The sequence below is a fragment of the Penicillium crustosum genome (genome assembly GCF_028827405.1).
Source record: "Penicillium crustosum strain IBT 35664 chromosome Unknown utg000005l_segment0_segment0, whole genome shotgun sequence".
In the NCBI taxonomy this organism is placed as follows: Eukaryota; Fungi; Ascomycota; class Eurotiomycetes; order Eurotiales; family Aspergillaceae; genus Penicillium; species Penicillium crustosum.
Genome location: NW_026623126.1, coordinates 2,960,355 through 2,977,478, shown reverse-complemented (window position 1 = coordinate 2,977,478; position 17,124 = coordinate 2,960,355). Strand labels below are relative to the sequence as shown.

General features: G+C 47.0%; 7 protein-coding genes across 7 annotated transcripts; 3 read left to right on the top strand and 4 right to left on the bottom strand.

Annotated features, from left to right (window-relative positions):
- Positions 1-636: 636 nt before the first annotated feature.
- Positions 637-3,169, top strand: N7487_011793 (uncharacterized protein; the record flags this gene model as incomplete). Its single annotated transcript, XM_056879523.1, has 3 exons — positions 637-1,467; positions 1,530-2,089; positions 2,155-3,169. The coding sequence occupies 3 exons, from the start codon at positions 637-639 to the stop codon at positions 3,167-3,169; spliced, it is 2,406 nt and encodes an 801-aa protein (XP_056724842.1).
- An 82-nt stretch (positions 3,170-3,251) lies between these two features.
- On the bottom strand, positions 3,252-4,810 carry N7487_011792 (glycoside hydrolase family 88 protein; the record flags this gene model as incomplete). Its single annotated transcript, XM_056879522.1, has 3 exons — positions 3,252-4,520; positions 4,578-4,727; positions 4,787-4,810. The coding sequence occupies 3 exons, from the start codon at positions 4,808-4,810 to the stop codon at positions 3,252-3,254; spliced, it is 1,443 nt and encodes a 480-aa protein (XP_056724841.1).
- Positions 4,811-5,511: 701 nt separating this feature from the next.
- Positions 5,512-6,960, bottom strand: N7487_011791 (uncharacterized protein; the record flags this gene model as incomplete). The annotated part of the gene is made up of 1 exon (XM_056879521.1): positions 5,512-6,960. One exon carries the CDS (start codon positions 6,958-6,960, stop codon positions 5,512-5,514), a length of 1,449 nt encoding a protein of 482 aa, XP_056724840.1.
- Positions 6,961-7,349: 389 nt separating this feature from the next.
- On the top strand, positions 7,350-9,080 carry N7487_011790 (putative MFS transporter; the record flags this gene model as incomplete). The annotated part of the gene is made up of 5 exons (XM_056879520.1): positions 7,350-7,631; positions 7,687-7,913; positions 7,982-8,060; positions 8,110-8,583; positions 8,631-9,080. The coding sequence occupies 5 exons, from the start codon at positions 7,350-7,352 to the stop codon at positions 9,078-9,080; spliced, it is 1,512 nt and encodes a 503-aa protein (XP_056724839.1).
- Positions 9,081-9,523: 443 nt separating this feature from the next.
- N7487_011789 (exopolysaccharide inner membrane protein-like protein) lies at positions 9,524-10,815 on the bottom strand (the record flags this gene model as incomplete). Its single annotated transcript, XM_056879519.1, has 2 exons — positions 9,524-9,836; positions 9,896-10,815. 2 exons carry the CDS (start codon positions 10,813-10,815, stop codon positions 9,524-9,526), a joined length of 1,233 nt encoding a protein of 410 aa, XP_056724838.1.
- Positions 10,816-11,749: 934 nt separating this feature from the next.
- Positions 11,750-12,995, top strand: N7487_011788 (putative GPI anchored protein; the record flags this gene model as incomplete). Its single annotated transcript, XM_056879518.1, has 2 exons — positions 11,750-12,630; positions 12,692-12,995. The coding sequence occupies 2 exons, from the start codon at positions 11,750-11,752 to the stop codon at positions 12,993-12,995; spliced, it is 1,185 nt and encodes a 394-aa protein (XP_056724837.1).
- A 51-nt stretch (positions 12,996-13,046) lies between these two features.
- N7487_011787 (uncharacterized protein) lies at positions 13,047-16,336 on the bottom strand (the record flags this gene model as incomplete). The annotated part of the gene is made up of 3 exons (XM_056879517.1): positions 13,047-15,656; positions 15,723-15,950; positions 16,019-16,336. 3 exons carry the CDS (start codon positions 16,334-16,336, stop codon positions 13,047-13,049), a joined length of 3,156 nt encoding a protein of 1,051 aa, XP_056724836.1.
- Positions 16,337-17,124: the final 788 nt, after the last annotated feature.

The window sequence follows — 17,124 nt, the reverse complement described above, 5'->3', positions numbered from 1 at the left end:
TACTGCTCGAACGTTAGGCGGCTGTGTCGCCGTTGCCATGTGCTCTGCTATTCTTCATGCTGATTTCAAATCCCATCTCAAGTCATTCCTTTTCCCAAGTCAGATCGAGGCTGTCCCTAGCTCCACATCTGTTGTCTAGACCTTAACCGGCCAGGACAAGATCCAGCTACAGCGGGTTTACGGTAAAAGTTATAATACCCAATTTCGTGCATTATTGGCATTTGAAGGGCTTAATCTGTTTGCCACGGCTGTTCTGTTGTTTGAGCGGCGTAGGATGGCTCGGTCCAAGAGCTGACGGAATCGCGTTACCGGAAATGAACAATGAACTCGCTCTTTTAACTTGTAGGCGTTTATGTCCGGATGAAGTGCATCATTTGAGAGGAATGAAAAAGTGGCAGCTGCAGGTTCATGCGCGGGAGGGAAATAGGAAATGTCTCGGAGATTGTCCGTTCGGAGAATTAAACTTCTTTTACCCCGTGGGGTATTCTTCTTTAGCCGAAACACGTGTTTTCCCTCTTTTGTCATATCCCCTTTAATAACGCAGGTGGTGAAGTCGAGTCCTTGATATTTTGATGAGAACCCTCTACCTGTACTGTTTATCGATATTGTGTAGGTGCTGGGCCTGAAACATTCTCAATGCCACCCACGTCGAGCCATTCCGAGAGCGTCGACACGAATGGCCAGGAGTCACAGGATGCATCCAAGTTCCACGAGGATCTGCCCGCTTGCCAATTTTGCCGAAAGAAAAAATCGCGCTGCAGCCGGACTCAACCTTGTGTAGAATGCACCCGCTCTGGCGTTGAGTGTGTCTATGATGAGCGTCGCATGAAGCCCGGTCTCCGTACTGGCGCCATGGATCAACTTTATCGCCGTATGGAAACACTGGAGAATATGTTCCTAGGTCAGGAATTCCTCTGGCAACAAATGTGGAAGAAGATGTATCCGAATGAGGCTTTATCAGCGTCTAACGAGCGATCTACCAATATTGAAGATCTCGCTCGGCGACGAGATGAGCTCAAGTCCGCTTTGCTTCGCTCATCATCATCACTGGATCAGAGGGAGGAAGAAGCAGAAACACCTTCTCGTCCAACAAAAAGACGGCGTTGCGTGCCGACGACTGCGCCCTTTATTCCAGTTAGCGTGGATGACGACACAGACGGTCTTTTTTCGACTGAGATCATGACGGAGCTAGTAAGCTTCTATTTTGTTAATATCCACCCCTGGATACCGATTCTCCACGTGACAAGGTTTTGGGAGCGCATGCAATCTCCAGATGAGCGTCCCCGTATTTCCTGCATCCTTCATGCAATAATCGCTGTATGTGTACGTTTCTCCCAGAGCAAAGAACTGGACACAGAGACGAAGGCATCTGTCGCCGAGCAGAGCAGAAAAAGGGTCATATTGGCTAGCACCGATTGTTACTCGGTCGAGCATTTGCAGGCATTGATCATCATTGCATTTGAAACAGTGAGCCGTATAGCATGACCCTTTTATTCTTCTGCTCAACTAATTCTTCCTCATTTTGGCAGATTGAACGAGGACGTGGACCTTCGTCATGGTCTATCGTTGGCAGTACTATCGGTGCGGTAAATCAACTTCAGCTCGGCATCGAGGAGGATGTTTTATACCGTCCGACTAATTCGGGTGAGTCGTTGATTCGTCGGATGGTTTTCCTGCCTCCGTCAAGGTCTTGGAGTGAAGCGGAGGAGCGTCGGCGAATCTTTTGGGCTGTGTTTTTGATGGATCGCTTCTGCAGTGTATCCACGGGCCGGGAGGTAAGTCTGGCTAGTGATTTGAAACGTCGCCTCCCCTGTGAGGGAGCGGTCTGGGAGAAGGAGACAGAGGTTTGCGCGCCTTTTTTCGGCATCTCAGATTCGAAGGATACCGCAGCAACCTCATCACTTCTGAACAGTGGGGCGATAAATTCGGATGATCTCCCAATAGGTGGATTTGCGTACAATATTGAAGCTACTGAATCACTTACATTGGTCACAAATTTCTTTCTCGACCATCCGTTCATCGTTGCAGATGCCGAGAAAGCTCGGATTTGGATGATGAAATTCAAAGAGTTGGATCTGCGGCTCATCCAGTTCGTTCTGTATAGCTTCAAAATGTGCACGTGTGGCTTACTAACCGCCATGATATCCTCTATAGGTGGAAACTGTATCTTCCCCGAAGATGGCGAGAGGCATCCGTCCTGAATTCGGACGGGGTCATGGACCCGAACCTGACACTGGCACATATCACACATAATACCGCAGTCATCCTCCTTCATCAAGCAATTGCATACCCACCCCCTCACTGGAATAATTGCTCAATCAAGCTGCCATCTACCTCATCTGCCGAAACGTGCCTAGAGGCTGCCTCTGAGATCGCTACTATTGGGCAACAATTCCTGTCGTTATCGCCCATCTTTACCAACCCTCAATTTTCTTTCTGTCTGTTTATTGCTGGGAGAATGCTTCTAGCCCATGCAAGATACAACCAGGCCATTGTTCCACCTGCTCTCGATACTTTGATTGCCGGCCTTTTCGAAATCTCTCAGCGATGGACAGGAAGAAACGAGAATATAGGCTCAGCCGGTGACAATCTCGCCTCGACTTTCGCAAAAAGACTCGTGGATGCCCAAAATGACTCTAGTGCTGCCCGTCGCCCGAGCTTAGATATCAGGCAAACCGCATGTTGGGACGGAAGTAAGGAGCAACCCCCCGCGCAACTTCCTACCGACACATCGCCGTTTCAGCCTGGTATACACAAGTCCGGGGCTTCCAATGGAGAACATTATTCTGGAGACATGAGAAGACAGTCACCGCAAGAGCCGTATGGCTTGGATCCATTTAGTCTGGCCTTCCCACCACTCCCACCGTCTTTCCGGCAAGGCTATCCTATTTTCTCTGCATCAGACCCTCTCTCGGTATATGGACAATCTGATGTATATCAGGCAAACCAACAATTGGACATGCAGTCACGAGATCCGCGCCTTGGTATGTGGCAAGATGCCAACGCAGCATTTGGAAATGACATGACTCTCCAAGCCGACCTCGCGCAAGTTTTCAATCCTACCCCTAATTCTGGTCAGAGGATAAGTCGCTATGGTGTGGTAAATATCGAGAGCCAAGAGCCAGATAAGGCCTCAAGGGATTTCCCGACCGATAACATCAATGGGTGAAAGATTTAATTGTGTTCTCCGATCAAATGTATTATTCTGCATCTTCTAAGCTAATCTCCTATTCCCTTCTATTGCATTACTATCACACGATAGAAGACTCAAGACCCATTTCAAGTATCATGTTGCCAAAGAGCAAAAAGTAATAGTCCGCATATACCAGCCCATGGTTTGACCACCTTCTCGGTGCGAACTCATAGTTATTAATGGTGGCTCCACCCAGAATAGTTTCACATGCCTTGGGCGTAGTTCCAATATCATGCACAACTTGTAGAATATCGAAGCCGTCCCCAGTTTGCTCATGGATACAGCCATCTGGGTAAACTGGAACTTGTGATACAAGACGTCTAGTCTCAAACTGAAGAGTTTCATGACCCAGGAACATACCAACCACACTGTTGACGAGCTTTATCGACTGATGGAGGTAGTGCTTTGCCTCTTGGGTATCACTAAGCTCTTTGTAAATGAGAAGCATGCCACAAGCAGCGATCATAGCTGCAGACGTATCACGGGGACACGATTCTGTCACTGGTGCATTGAAATCCCAGTACGGCACTCCATCTGCTGGCAAATGCGCAATAAAGTAGTCTGCCAGGTCTTTGGCTATGCTCAGGAAGGACAAATCCCGAGTCCAATGGAAGGTCTGCATGAACCCCAAAATCCCCCATGCCTGTCCTCGAGCCCAGCAACTGTCATCACTATAGCCTTGGTTCGTGAATCGAGCTTTGACATCGCCGGTCTCCGTATCAACGTTCACGACATGGAATGTACTGTTGTCTTTCCGAATATGGTGTTTTTGTGTCGTGCGCGCATGTGCCAGCGCAATGTCATATAATGCGGAATTCGAAGTCTCCTTTGCAGCCCAGAAAAGGAGATCAAGGTTGAGCATGTTATCGATAATCACCAAAAAGTCCAAGGATGAATCTGTGAATTGGTATCGATTGGTAATGCAGGTGTCCCAGCTGCGCAAACACTGCGTAACTGTGTTGAACCGACTCGCAAGGGAGTGCGCGGCCATGACCAAAGTGCTGAACGCAGCTGGGTCCCGTTTCAGCTCCCAGGCTTTCATAGCCCATGGTGCAATCATAAACCCGACATCGTGTGTATCACGCTTAAGTGCGTTTTGATGAAGATTGGCAGTCCACCACCGACATAGGTGCTCGAGTTGGAGTGCGTGAGGTCTTATCTCGTCGACGGGTTTACGTAGAGACATCTTTCGATTATACCGAATCGACCGCTCGAGTAGAAGGTACATGGAACCGGGAAAGAAGCCCGATGTCCAGAAATCAAGGGTTCGGTAGACATAATTGCCTCTTTCGTCGGTATATTCCGGATAGAGCACGGGCGGGTTGGACTAGATATAGTCAGCTCTGGGTTTCTGAACCATGAGTACTTTGCTAGTAATGCTTACGCTTCTCAATGCGCGAGCAGCCACACGCCATATCTTTGCCTCGACAGACTCTGAAAAAAGTGCCTTTGTCACTCGCTCTGGTGATATCTGAGCTGTGCTGAAACCATTCACATCAGGGAACTCCCATGGTTCTGGACTGATCTTTGTAATCTGTTGAAAACATTTAGCGAAATACTATATGCAAGGAGAGTATTGGGTTCAAACCATACAGTGATGTTATTTTCTAGAGGCATTTTCGAATGATCCGGAAAGAGGTACACCAGAGTAGTTTGGCTATCGAATGACCGAAAAAAAATGACCAAATTACGATATTTTGAATTGAAACCAGATAGAAAGGAAATTAGATTGATGTAAAATATCGAGGTACTTATGAACAGTACTTAGATCCTAGCCTTCTAAGGTGAATCGTGGTACCCGGGAGTTGCTCCGGGACTTTTCCCGCCGGAGACTAGGCAACCGACTCCGGGGAGTGATAGTGATATACTACGGATCTATACAAACTAGAATGTGGATTTTTGGATGTGCAGGCATTGATTAAATTGGGTGTTGAATGTAGAGGAATTAGACATATGAGTTAGTGGCTTATTCGGTTGCAATACATTGAACGCCTCTCTCCCTTGAGCAATATATCAGATGCATATCAGATACATATCAGACACAATGGGGGAGGCTTACTAGCTTACTCACTCTTACAGCACCCACTTGCTAAGGGAAGCCAACCTTTTTTTTTGGCATCACATAGTAGGGAAGCCTATTAAGGGTAAAATCCCATTAGATAGTCAAAGAAACACAATACATGCACTCGGCGTGTCATTAATTCTATTCCTATAGTAGACCGTATCCTTTGGAATCTACACAATACTCAAAAATAGAAAGAGTTGTAATGCTGCTCATTGAAGCAGAGCACAAAGAAGGGGATTATCCTAGGGATAATTCATGACACGATGAACTTGACATTTTTGACGTGCTCATTGACAAACAAGGGAACAAAATCAGAGACCATGTACCACCTGGGTTTCTCCATTTGGTCAGAAATCACCTTGTCGTCGATCTTGAGGTTTTCAAAAGTAACATTCTCAACCCGTTGAGCCTCGTTATAACCCAGAATCAGCGATGGGTTGATGATTTTGGAGTCACGCGTGCACAAAGAAAGGTTTTTGAAAGTGACATTTCGAACCGCTCTCCCAGGAGCAGAACTCCACATCTTATTATGCATCACTCGGATATTGAACAGTTGGCCGCGGGTGATCCTTTCCACCCGGACATCCTCTGCATGGATATCTTGGATGAGGTTTGAATCGGCAGCATTGATAGCAATGCATCCTTGATACCACAGCTGGTTCTCCTCTTGGTCCAAGATATCAATGTTTCGGATCGTGACATTGCTGATTGTCTCGGGTTTGGCGCAGTTGCCATGTGTACCCATCATTATAGCGTGAGCTATGTCCGGGAGCAAAACGCAATTTTGGATGGTGATGTTTCGGGAATCACCATACCAGTCCCAGCGATGAGAATAGAGGGCAATGGTGTCGTCCGAATTGCGCAAAAAGCAATTTTCGATTATGATTTCAGATGAACAAAAGAAATCCACTCCATCTCCGTTGCCGGAAGATGAGAATGAGCGATATCTATTGATATGCACATTTGTGCATTCCCCCGCAGAGAGACTGAATCCGTTGGCCCCCAAGGATGTGACACCTTCCACATGAATATTGCTCGATTGGCTCATATGTATTGCGCCACCGTGCTCTCGATGGACATATCCACCCTGTGGACCGAGGATGAAGCCATGACCTCGCACAGCACTGTTGGAGACCCCGACAAAGTTTAGCCGGAAGTTGATGAATGCTCCACCCGCGATGTACACGGTAATACCGGATGGTACCATGAGATTGACTCCGTCCGTGATCCTCGAGTATGCTGATCCTTGATTCAAGCCTGGTCCGAAGTACCAGATATCTTTGGTATCTCCATTTGGGGCGTCTGCATCAATGGTGTTTGTGAGCAAGTGGAGGGCTTTCCACTTGTTGCCATTCAGTTCGAGCATCACATCTTGGGCACGATCCAAAGTGAATGTGATTACGTTGTCTTGCAACTCAGTCTTGATATCTCGCGAGGCTGGCCGTATCGCCGCCGAGTCAACTGAGCCTGGCGTATATGTAACCTTGACTCTCACAGGTCCATTGAAGTCAAAGGACGCGACAGCGATCGAGTGATGATTGAAGTCATTGCGGGTGACGTTCGCGTTGGCCACGTCAATAGCGTAGGCCGCAACTGGAGACCATTTTTCGGTGTCTATTTTTGGCTGCACATGAACGATGAAATCTTGATTGATCAAAAGATCCGGAGGACTATCATATGTTTGAATTGACGCCGAGGTCATGGTTGAGAATGGGGGGTTGTGTTGGGGAAAATGAGTATGGTGGGCATTATTACTTGTTAGGAATGACAATTTATCGGTGCTTTGGGTAGTTTGAGTAGTTTGAGTGCTTTAGGTGTAAACCTGACATTCATCGGAGATCGGAGGAAGTGAGGGAGGAACTCCGTGTCCACACCAAATTGGCAAAGAGGAGATCCCGTGAGATGGGGTTGTGTCCGGAGAATGTCCGGGACTTCCTCCGGCCACTAAACTTCGTCTTTGGCAAATGTGTGAGTGTCGGCTAATATGGGAATTGGGGATTGGGGATATAGATACCTGACTTCATCCAACTAGGATCTAATTATTCACCTATCCTAAACTACTTGAGCTATCTTACTATTTCATTCCGCATTATGGCGAAAGAAACCGAAATGGCCACCGTCGACCATGAGGAGGTGAAATCGAACTTGAATATGACCGACACATGCGAAGATGGCAACGAGAAGAAGGATCCCTACATGACCGACCCTATTCAAATAGATGCTGCCATGGACCGGCGACTTTTCTGGAAGATCACTCGTCGTGTCCTTGTCATCCAGGTCATCACCTATTTCTGTCAATCTTTAGACAAAGGCATCTTAAACTATGCCTCCATTATGGGTATCAAAAGTGATGCCCACCTGGTGGGCCAACAAGTGAGTTCCTCCATACTTCCCATTTCCAATCTACACCTAGCTAATAAATACTCAGTACTCATGGTTAGGGACAATCCTATATATTGGTATCCTATGCGGCGAGTATCCACAAAACTTGCTTCTACAGAAATTCCCCGTGGCGAAGACACTCGCTATCAATATCTTTATTTGGGGCGCCGTTGTAGCATGCTCAGCGGCATCAACCAACTTTGCGTCTCTCATGGCAGTCCGATTTCTGTTGGGATTCTTTGAGAGTTGTGTCCAGCCAGCAATGATGCTAGTGTAAGTGCAACGTTCAGTCCCCCCCTTTTTTTTTTTATTCAAGTGTTTATGGGTTAATGTTTTCACAGGACAGGAATGTGGTATAAGAGAGAAGAGCAATCCCTCTTGAACTCGATTTGGTATTGTATGAGTGGAGTGCAACTAATTGTATGTATGTCCTTTTTCTGGTTTATATATTAAGTGCTAATCCTCTCAGATCGGAGGCCTGCTAGGCTTTGGCGTCTCCCATTTCACAAATGGCCCGATTAAAAACTGGCAACTTCTGTTCCTGGTGCTCGGTCTCTTTAAATGTGTCTGGTCCATCGTTGTCGGCATTTTCCTTCCAGATAGTCCTCTCTCAGCCAAATGCTTTTCGGAAGATGACAAACGTTTAATGGTTGAACGAGTTCGACACAACGAGACGGGCATTGAGAATAAAAAATACAAGAAATACCAGGTGGTTGAAGCCCTCAAAGATATCCTGGTTTGGTGCTGTGTCATGCTCATCCTGGTTGCTAACTTGGTCATTGGCGGCCTGGGAGTATTCTCCAATCTCATCATCCAAAAGTTTGGGTTTACGCTTCTTCAAACCCAACTCCTCAATATTGCCCAGGGAGCTTGGAGCATAATAGTCATGATTGGATCTGCGTGGGCATCCCAGCGATTCCAGCAAACGTGCCTTGTGATGATAGTAAGTGTTTTGTCTCCAATGGAATTGCGATATTTGACTAATCAAAGAGTATAGTTGTATACAATCCCATCAATTATCGGTACAATTGTCATCCTAGTTGTTACCCCGACTCCATCAAACGCGGGGGAATGCTCATCGCGTTCTACTGCACACAATTTTTCCCCGCGCAAGGCAACATGATCATCTCGCTCATCACTCGGAATATTGCTGGACAAACAAAGAAGAGTTTTACGATGACCATGCTCTTTATTGGCTGGTCCGTTGGTAATCTGATTGCACCCCAGATTTTCCGGGATGGAGACGCTCCTCGCTATCTACATGGGTTCTTGACGCATGTCATAATCTATGCTATCTACATTGGCATAGTTATTTTAACCCGGGTGATTATCATGGCTAGGAACCGTTCCAAAGAACGGGCGACAAGTGAAATTTCTCACGACTTGGCTTTCCAGGATCTTACGGATCGTGAGAATCCAAATTTCCGTTACGTCTACTAATACAGAGATTGCGCGTATATCTACGAAATACAAACACAAGTCTCATATTCTTCATGCTCTTCCTTTAGTAGATAGAACGAGAACCTAGATTTTTGCTTGGGTGATCATTTATGGTTTAAAGGCAGTGTTGATATGATCCTTTACCAACTCAATTTGTGTCGTGGCCATCTGTTCATCTTAACTTTGTACTTCTTTCAGAGATGGTAGAAGCTGAATAATAATAATAATAATAATAATAATAATAGTAGTAGTAGATTTATTTCCCCAAGCTTCACCTAAGGCATTAACTATGTGCTTGTATCTCAGTCGCCTCCAGGGCTGCCTATCAAGCATTTATCCCAACAGTTATCTCCACAGTAATCACTTAGATTTATCTCAATGGGTGAGGGTTCGATTCACAGGAAATTCAAGAAACATGAATACATTCTTGCAGTTATGTGATACTATGCATCCGATTTAATCCGGTACAGCAAAGTACCGTGGCCAAACGCATCATAGCCCCCAGAATTAGGGCCATAATCACCACCGCCACCTTCAACACCCGCACTGATATTCTGATTAACATAATCCCGGTACTCCATTGACCACGACGCATTCAAATGCTTAACACCAGCATAGTGAGATGCAATTGCCTCGTATCCTGGTCGGACACTGAAGCGCTGCTTACTAGCCACAACACTCAGCAGGCCCTCCCAGCTAGTGTAAGGGGTGTAGGGAACGGTGTTGTTCGTGTTGTATTTAGCAACATATTCAGCTCTATAGCAGAAATTTATTAGTCGGTTTCTTTTCAAGGTTGTAAGAAAGGAGAGTCTCACGCATGGAGAATCTCGTGTTGGTATGTCGAGAAGAGGTCAACGCCTTGATTCCACCCCTGCTGTCCAATGACTCCCAGTAAAGCAATGCACAGGGTTGCATGGCCTTGATCACGACCGGATTCTTGGATTTCCATCAGTTGCTTGCCGCCATCCTCCGTGAAGTTGGCGATGGAAAAGTACGGCAGCGCGCCGTTGACGACCACACTACTATCTGGCAGGCCATATTGCCAGTAGTGAACAGCGTAGTTGTACATGGTTTGGTTATCGTTGAAGATTCCAATTGCCTGTAGAGAAGCAATATTGCACAAATCCCAATTCGCATAGTAAAAGTCTGTTTTGTAGTTGTGATGCTCGAGAAACTCAAAGTTGTATTTGGCAAATACATCGTTCAGCATATCGCCAAATATGGTCTGGTCGGCCTTTTTCCACCCAGGATACACACGGAGAAGCTCAGCTGCATTGGCAAATTGATAACCGTACAAGCCTGCTGCGAGAAATTTGTCTTCGGTGCCGTTGATATCACGGAGTGTCGAGCCCCAGTCGTTCAAAATTTGAACTGCGTGGTCAGCATAAGAAGTGTTACCTCCTATGAGCCAGCGGAGTGTGAGCTGATACGCTGAATGAGCGTCGCGGTATGCATCGCCATAGTTTTGGGCAGGGGTGGGCTGCCATGTAGCGTTGGTGCCGCGGACCAGAATCTCGTGAGGCTTTGGAAGCCATGTCGTTTGGGCCAATGTGGTAGACTCCAGATGCTGCCATGCACGAAACCATGGCTGAGCTTCGGCTTGCACGTATTTCTTTATTCTTTGGATATCTTGATTTGTGTGTAGTGCGCCTGGGTGAACAAACGGTTTCGCCTGGGCCACGGCACACCCCGTGGATAATAAAGTGAGACACGCGAGGATATTCTTGAAATGCATCATAGAGCTCTGGATACAAAGATGGAAAGGCAAGTGATTTGACCATCATTTGATTTATATATTTGAATATCAACATTGACATGTCCCCCGGATTTTCCCCGGGCTCTTCTCCGTGCTCTTCTCCGGGTCCGATCAGGTCATTGGGTATACTTCACTCCCCCGCATATAGTCGGGGCATATTGCCGTTTATTCGCCCTTGAGCGATAATGAGGCGTATTGAAATGGCAAGGAAAAAGTGGGGAAATAAAAAGGAAAAGGAAAATGGTGAACTATCCTATAGACATCAGGTCCCGTTTAGGATTAGAATCTACTATACGAATCTACTATACGAAATATACAACATACGACTCCGTACCCTGAGAAATCATTCTAAGGGTGACTCTGTCGACCTCCTGAGTGGGATTATCTCCATTATTTAGATTGAAAAGTTCGAGTTCGTGAGATTAATATGGGGTTGTCGATCGCAATTCCGGCTTGCATCTGCTTAAATCCAACGGGGCGAGCAGCCCCTTGGTTCGAAATCGAATCCACAGTCACTTTGTGTTTCAGATCTTATGTAACTCTTGTAACTCTTCTATGCAAATTTTCATTTCATTTAACTATGCTGTACGAAGTATTACTGAATGAACACATGGAGATACTGACGATCAGATTTGTGGACGCGCGTTCAGCCGGACAGTCTCCGACCTTTCTCCGTCACTTCTTGAAGGGTTGAATGGTTGGTGCATTTTATGTAGATCTCACCCGAGACAGGGGCAAGGTGAAGGTTTCTATGTTGTATGTCAATTTTTTTTGGCTTAATCTATTCCATACAGTATGTTGTCTATAATGGGGATGGATATGCGGACTTCGTCCAGGAGGTTCGACTATTTATTCAAACGACCAGCGCTGTGTACTTGGAATCTGTATTCTCAGTCACTCTGTCACCTCCAAGATGCCCACTTTTCTGTCTTATTTATCTCTTCTCTCCTTCGCGCTGTCTACAGCAGCCTTTGTTCACCCTGGGGCGCTTCACACCGCGTCGGATTTCGAGCGCATCCAGAAACACGTCGCCAACCAGGATGAACCTTGGAATACTACATGGACTCTATTGACTACGAGCGGTTATGCCCAGTCAACCTACCAGCCTAATCCCAAAGAGACGGTGTATCGAGGTGACAACGGCGTCGATGGGGAAAACTATCCGTCCCTGTACAAAGACACTGCCGCCGCATACCAACTTGCCGTGCGCTGGAAAATCTCCAACGATACGAGCTATGCAGATGCTGCGGTCAACATTCTGAATTCATGGGCTGCCACTCTGACCGCCATCGAGGGTACTAGCGACAAATTCCTGGCCTCTGGGATTTACGGGTACCAGATGGCCAATGCGGCAGAGCTGATGTCTGATTATTCTGGCTGGGACAGCAGTAACAAGACTGCTACTGCCACAATGTTGACGAATGTATTCGCCTCGATGAACACCCGGTTCATGGAAGAACATAATGGGCAAGATGATTATCATTACTATGCCAATTGGGATCAATGTAACCTCGCCTCTCTCCTTGCTATCGGTATCTTCACCGATAATCAGACCATGTATGATTACGCGTTGAACTATGTCCGCAACGGGCCTTCAAACGGGGCTTTGCCTGTTTTTGCGATTGCCAATTACACGGAATCTGGCTCAGACAAAGTCCTGACTCAAGGTCAAGAAGCTGGCCGGGACCAGGGCCATTCGACACTGGACATGGTGCTTCTCGGTGTCATAGCCCAGCAGGCGTTTAACCAGGGAGATGACCTTTTCGCCGAATACAGTAACGAAATTCTCAATGCGTCAGTATCCCGCAACAATATACCATTGGCGTAAGACATGATTATTGACTAAGCAATCTAGGGCTGAATATGTCGCCAAGTACAATGTTGGCTATGATGTGCCCTACACTCTGTACCAAAGCTACCAGGGAAATCAGACTGTCATTTCAAACGCTTCGCGGGGAACTGTTCGGCCCGGTTTCGAGCTGCTCTCTGCTCATTACGGCCAGATAAAGGGCCTCAACTCATCGTGGACAGATGCCTACCGGGACTTTGTGAATGCGAATTCCACGGACGGTGTTGAGGGAGGTGGTGGAAATTACGGCTCGACATCGGGTGGCTTTGATGTGCTTGGGTTTGGCTCTCTGCTATATCGGATTTCCTAGGGGAGATCATTGTTCTAGACAGGTCTCTGATGGAAAGCAAAAGAAAAACATTCATTTTCGCTTCACTTTAGGACCTCCCCTTCTATGTCCGATGAACCGAAAAGGATCATTGGGAAATGGGTTCTTCCAATCTTCAATAGGAGTGCTAATGGGAGTGCGTTTATCTCTTGTCGACTTCTCTTCTTCGCTCGGTTGCTTCTTGCGATCCTCATACTCACCCACAGAGGAGTTCAAATCCTCCAACCATGCAGGCCATACCTCATTTTCAACTTTAAGTTCCCGACGGAGACGTACAATATTGTTGCCCAATTCCCTTGCCTCATCACCCAATTTCCAACTCGCAAGTAATTTCATAAGCACAAATTGTGATTCCAAAAACTGTATGTTGTGAGTGCCATGCTCCTTGGTCACATCTTTCAAATCATTCCGGAAGTATATCAACGCCTCCTCTTTTTGGCCTGCTCGGCCATAGCAATCCAGGAGCTTAGATTTCCAATTCAACCCCTTGCTATATGCTTTGGTCGCGATTGCCTTCCGGAGAAAGTGAGCTGCCATCGTCCAATCCTGACTCAGAGAATAGCAATCAGCTAGCGAGGCGAAGGCGTAGGCCTCATTCGGAGTATTTGGTCCATGGAGACTCTGAGTCTGCGAAATCACATCCGTGAGGATGTTCACTGCTTCCGACTGCGTCTTGAGATCACGTCCCAGTAAATCACCAAGGACATATTGTACGGTGAGGAGATTCTCATGAAGTGCAAACGGATCTTTGAGCCTCACGTCTAAAGCCTGCCGTACGATTGAAATGGCTTTATCTCGGTGACCCTGCTCAAACGCAATTTCGGCGAGCATCACACAAACCGTGTAGTCTCTGGTACTGCGCCGTAATTTTTGGGCTTTGTGAAAGACGGATTCCGCCTCTTTAAATTCACAGTTATAAAACAGCCCGAATCCTAGGCAGCATTGGAAATCGCCATAGCTTGGATGGGATTGGGCCTGTTCTATAAGGGTGCGCGCGAGAAGAACCACAGCTGTCCAGTTCCCACGTATGACTTGATCCCTCAACTTGTCCACTTCGGGGAACTTTGCGTCCTGGGAATGCCTCCTCAGCCATAGATTGACCCCTAAACACAAGGGGCCAAGCACTGGGCTAGCTCTCATGTCTTTGTTTGGCTTCTTAGTATAACCCCACCAGCTGGCTATTGGTTCTTCTTGTATTGAAGATTCAAATCCTGTATCGCTAGGACGGCGAGTATTGCGAGTATCGTTAGGATGACTAGTGTCGCTATTATCACTAGTATCGCTGTAATCGCCGATATCAACATAGCCATCGTCGGTTGGTTTTCCTGGGGGAGGTCTGGGCTTCTTCGCCAGTTTTACTCTGGACTGAGTTTCATCAAAATTCTTGGGGCGAGTGGAGACCCAAGAGGGCTTGTCATCAGAACGGAGTTTGGAGGTCTGCTTTTTACTGGATCCGGGGCCATTGCGAGGTGAATTCGGTGTTGTGAATGTAAAGCTAGACGCTTCTTTACTTGGTACAAAGCTTGCCTCTTTGGGCTGAGCTCGATCAATAGAGCCCCGAGTTCCAAGAATTGAAGAGGGTTTGCCGTCAGAACAGAGTTCTGAGGTCTGCTTTTCACTGAATCTGGGGCCATTGTGAGGTGAAGTCGGTGTTGTGAATGTAAAGCTAGATGCTTCTTTGTTTGGTGCCAAATTTGTCTCTTTGGGCCGAACTCGATTAATAAAACCCTTTATTAAGCCCCGGGTTCTAGAGGTCGACGAGGGTGTGTCGTTAGAACCGACTTCAGGAGTCTTTCCCCCATTGAATTTGAAGTCACTAACAGGCAAAGTGGGTGATTTGATTGTGGTATTGGTGCCATGTCTTATTGGCATCACTGTCACATCTTCGGGCTGGGTTTTACCAAGAAAGCCCCAACTTCCCGAGGCCGAAGGGAATTTGATGTTGGAACCGACTTCTGGGGTGTTTTTTATACTGAATCTCGAGTCGCTAACAGGCAAAATGGGCGATTTGAGTGCGGAGTCGGTGCCGTTTCTTCCTGGCATCACTGTTGCATTTTTGGGCTGAGTGTTGTCAAGAAAACTCCAACTTCCAGAGGCCGAGGGCGATTTGATGTCAGAAGAGGCGTTTGATTTCTTGTTCTTGCTGGATCCGAAGCCACTCGCAGGCAAAACAGGTGATGTGTATGTGGAACTGACTTTCCCAATCGGTTTCAAAAGGGAAGAACTCTCTCGATATTCCCTCAGCCAGGGATGTTCCAAGGAACGATACGCACTCAAACGATCTTCTGGCTTGGGTGCAATTGTTTTTTTTAGAAAGTCCACACAATTGGCACCAGCCTTGTCAGTATCAATAGCAGATTCTGGGAACTTAGCCTGACCTCGGCCAAACTCAATCACATCAATAGTGCCTAGAAATGGGCGCTTTCCAGTGAGCATATAAAAGACAATGACACCAAATGACCAGATGTCAACAGCGCTGGTGTAATGTCCTGTTTGGTCATTTGAATAAAAGTATTCAGGGGCCGCCCACAAAGGGGTTCCGGCTTCGGTACGAAGGGACGTCAAATCTCCCAAAACCTGTTTGCAGAGTCCGAAGTCGCCGATCTTGATTCTCCAGGGTTGCGAGCTTACAACCAGCAGGTTCTGCAATTTCGCAGTTAGATACATCTCCCTCAGTGATTGTACATCACATTCATCGGGTTTACTTACCGCTGGCTTCAAGTCCCTGTGTGTAAAGCCTTCGGAATGCATAAAATAAAGTCCCTCCAAGATCTGAACGGCAATCTGTTGAGCCTCCAAAACAGGGAGTGGCTTGCCCAAGTGCTGCAAGTGCTGCAAGTGCTGTCCGAGGTCGCCGTTTTTGAAGTATTCCATGGCAATGAAGACGGTATCATCGGTGTGGAACCAGCCATACGACTCGACGAACAAGTCGTTGTACTAGCAGAGTAAGAAATGAGCCGTTAGCACAAGCAGCCATTGCAGAAGAGGTGATCAACCATCTATACCTTTTTCTGAGAGAAATTGAAGATCGCCTTGAGCTCGCGCTTGTACGTTTGATCCGTCACTCCACTCCTTGCAATCTCTTTCACTGCACGGAACTTATATTTGGCTGGTTGTCCAGCTTCGGAGGTTTGAACTTCAAGAACTTCAAGAAAGACTTTCCCTCCCCCGCCGGCCCCTATCCCCTGTTCTCTTCTCCACTTCTGAACTTCGGGCTGATGTTCTCCATCATGGCCCAGATCGAGGGAGACATGGATGGTATAGGGATGTTGAAATCGGTGGAAGAGCCTTTTCTTCTCGACCAACTCGGAGAGAGTATCCATCTTGAGACTGGGAAAGCCCAAGAACTCAAGATAATAACTTCCAAACCCAGAAACTCCGAAAATAAGCACGCCGTTGCCCCTCGTATTCGTTCTGAGTCCACACCAATCACATGGCAGTTTTGTAGACGAGGCGTTCAAGCTACTGCGTCCGAAATATCTTGGCTGCATCTTAGCGCGATCAGCCATCACCCATCAGCCCCCCCAGCCCCCAGCCCCAGCCCTAATGGGCACCAAAATATCATTGAGGGGCTACTCTATTAAAGGCTATTCAAGATTCAAGAAAAGAAAAAAAAATACAGCTGCAGGATAACGTCATACCCCTGATGTTTGGATAGTTCTTGACTCCAAATATCTTTTTACCCCAATGCTTTGTGGCCTCCTCGGGGACCTTCCGGGGTATGAAGGGGGCGTAAAGGCCGTTAGCTTCCCCGAAAGCCCGACGAGGCTGAGTGCGGTGCTGCAGGCGTTCTGAATAAGTTAGCACCACACACAGCCCAGGAGATATCTAATACATAGAGCTATTTCCAGCGAAATACTTATAATTAAACCGACAGTTTTCAAACCTGGAATATCCCAATGTCTGGCGTTGAATTAGGCTTAGCTGTGCTTTCCACGGCTGATCTCTGTTTGAAGTGAGTTGTATCTCATCCAGCCCGAGCTCCCTAAGTTGACTGACTCGTTTTAGATATGGAAGTATATTATTAGAAAGGTATCGTACCTTCAAAGGGGCCGAATCGGAAATCGACGACAAGATTCTTTCCATCGAACTTTTTCAAGTGAAAACTGAG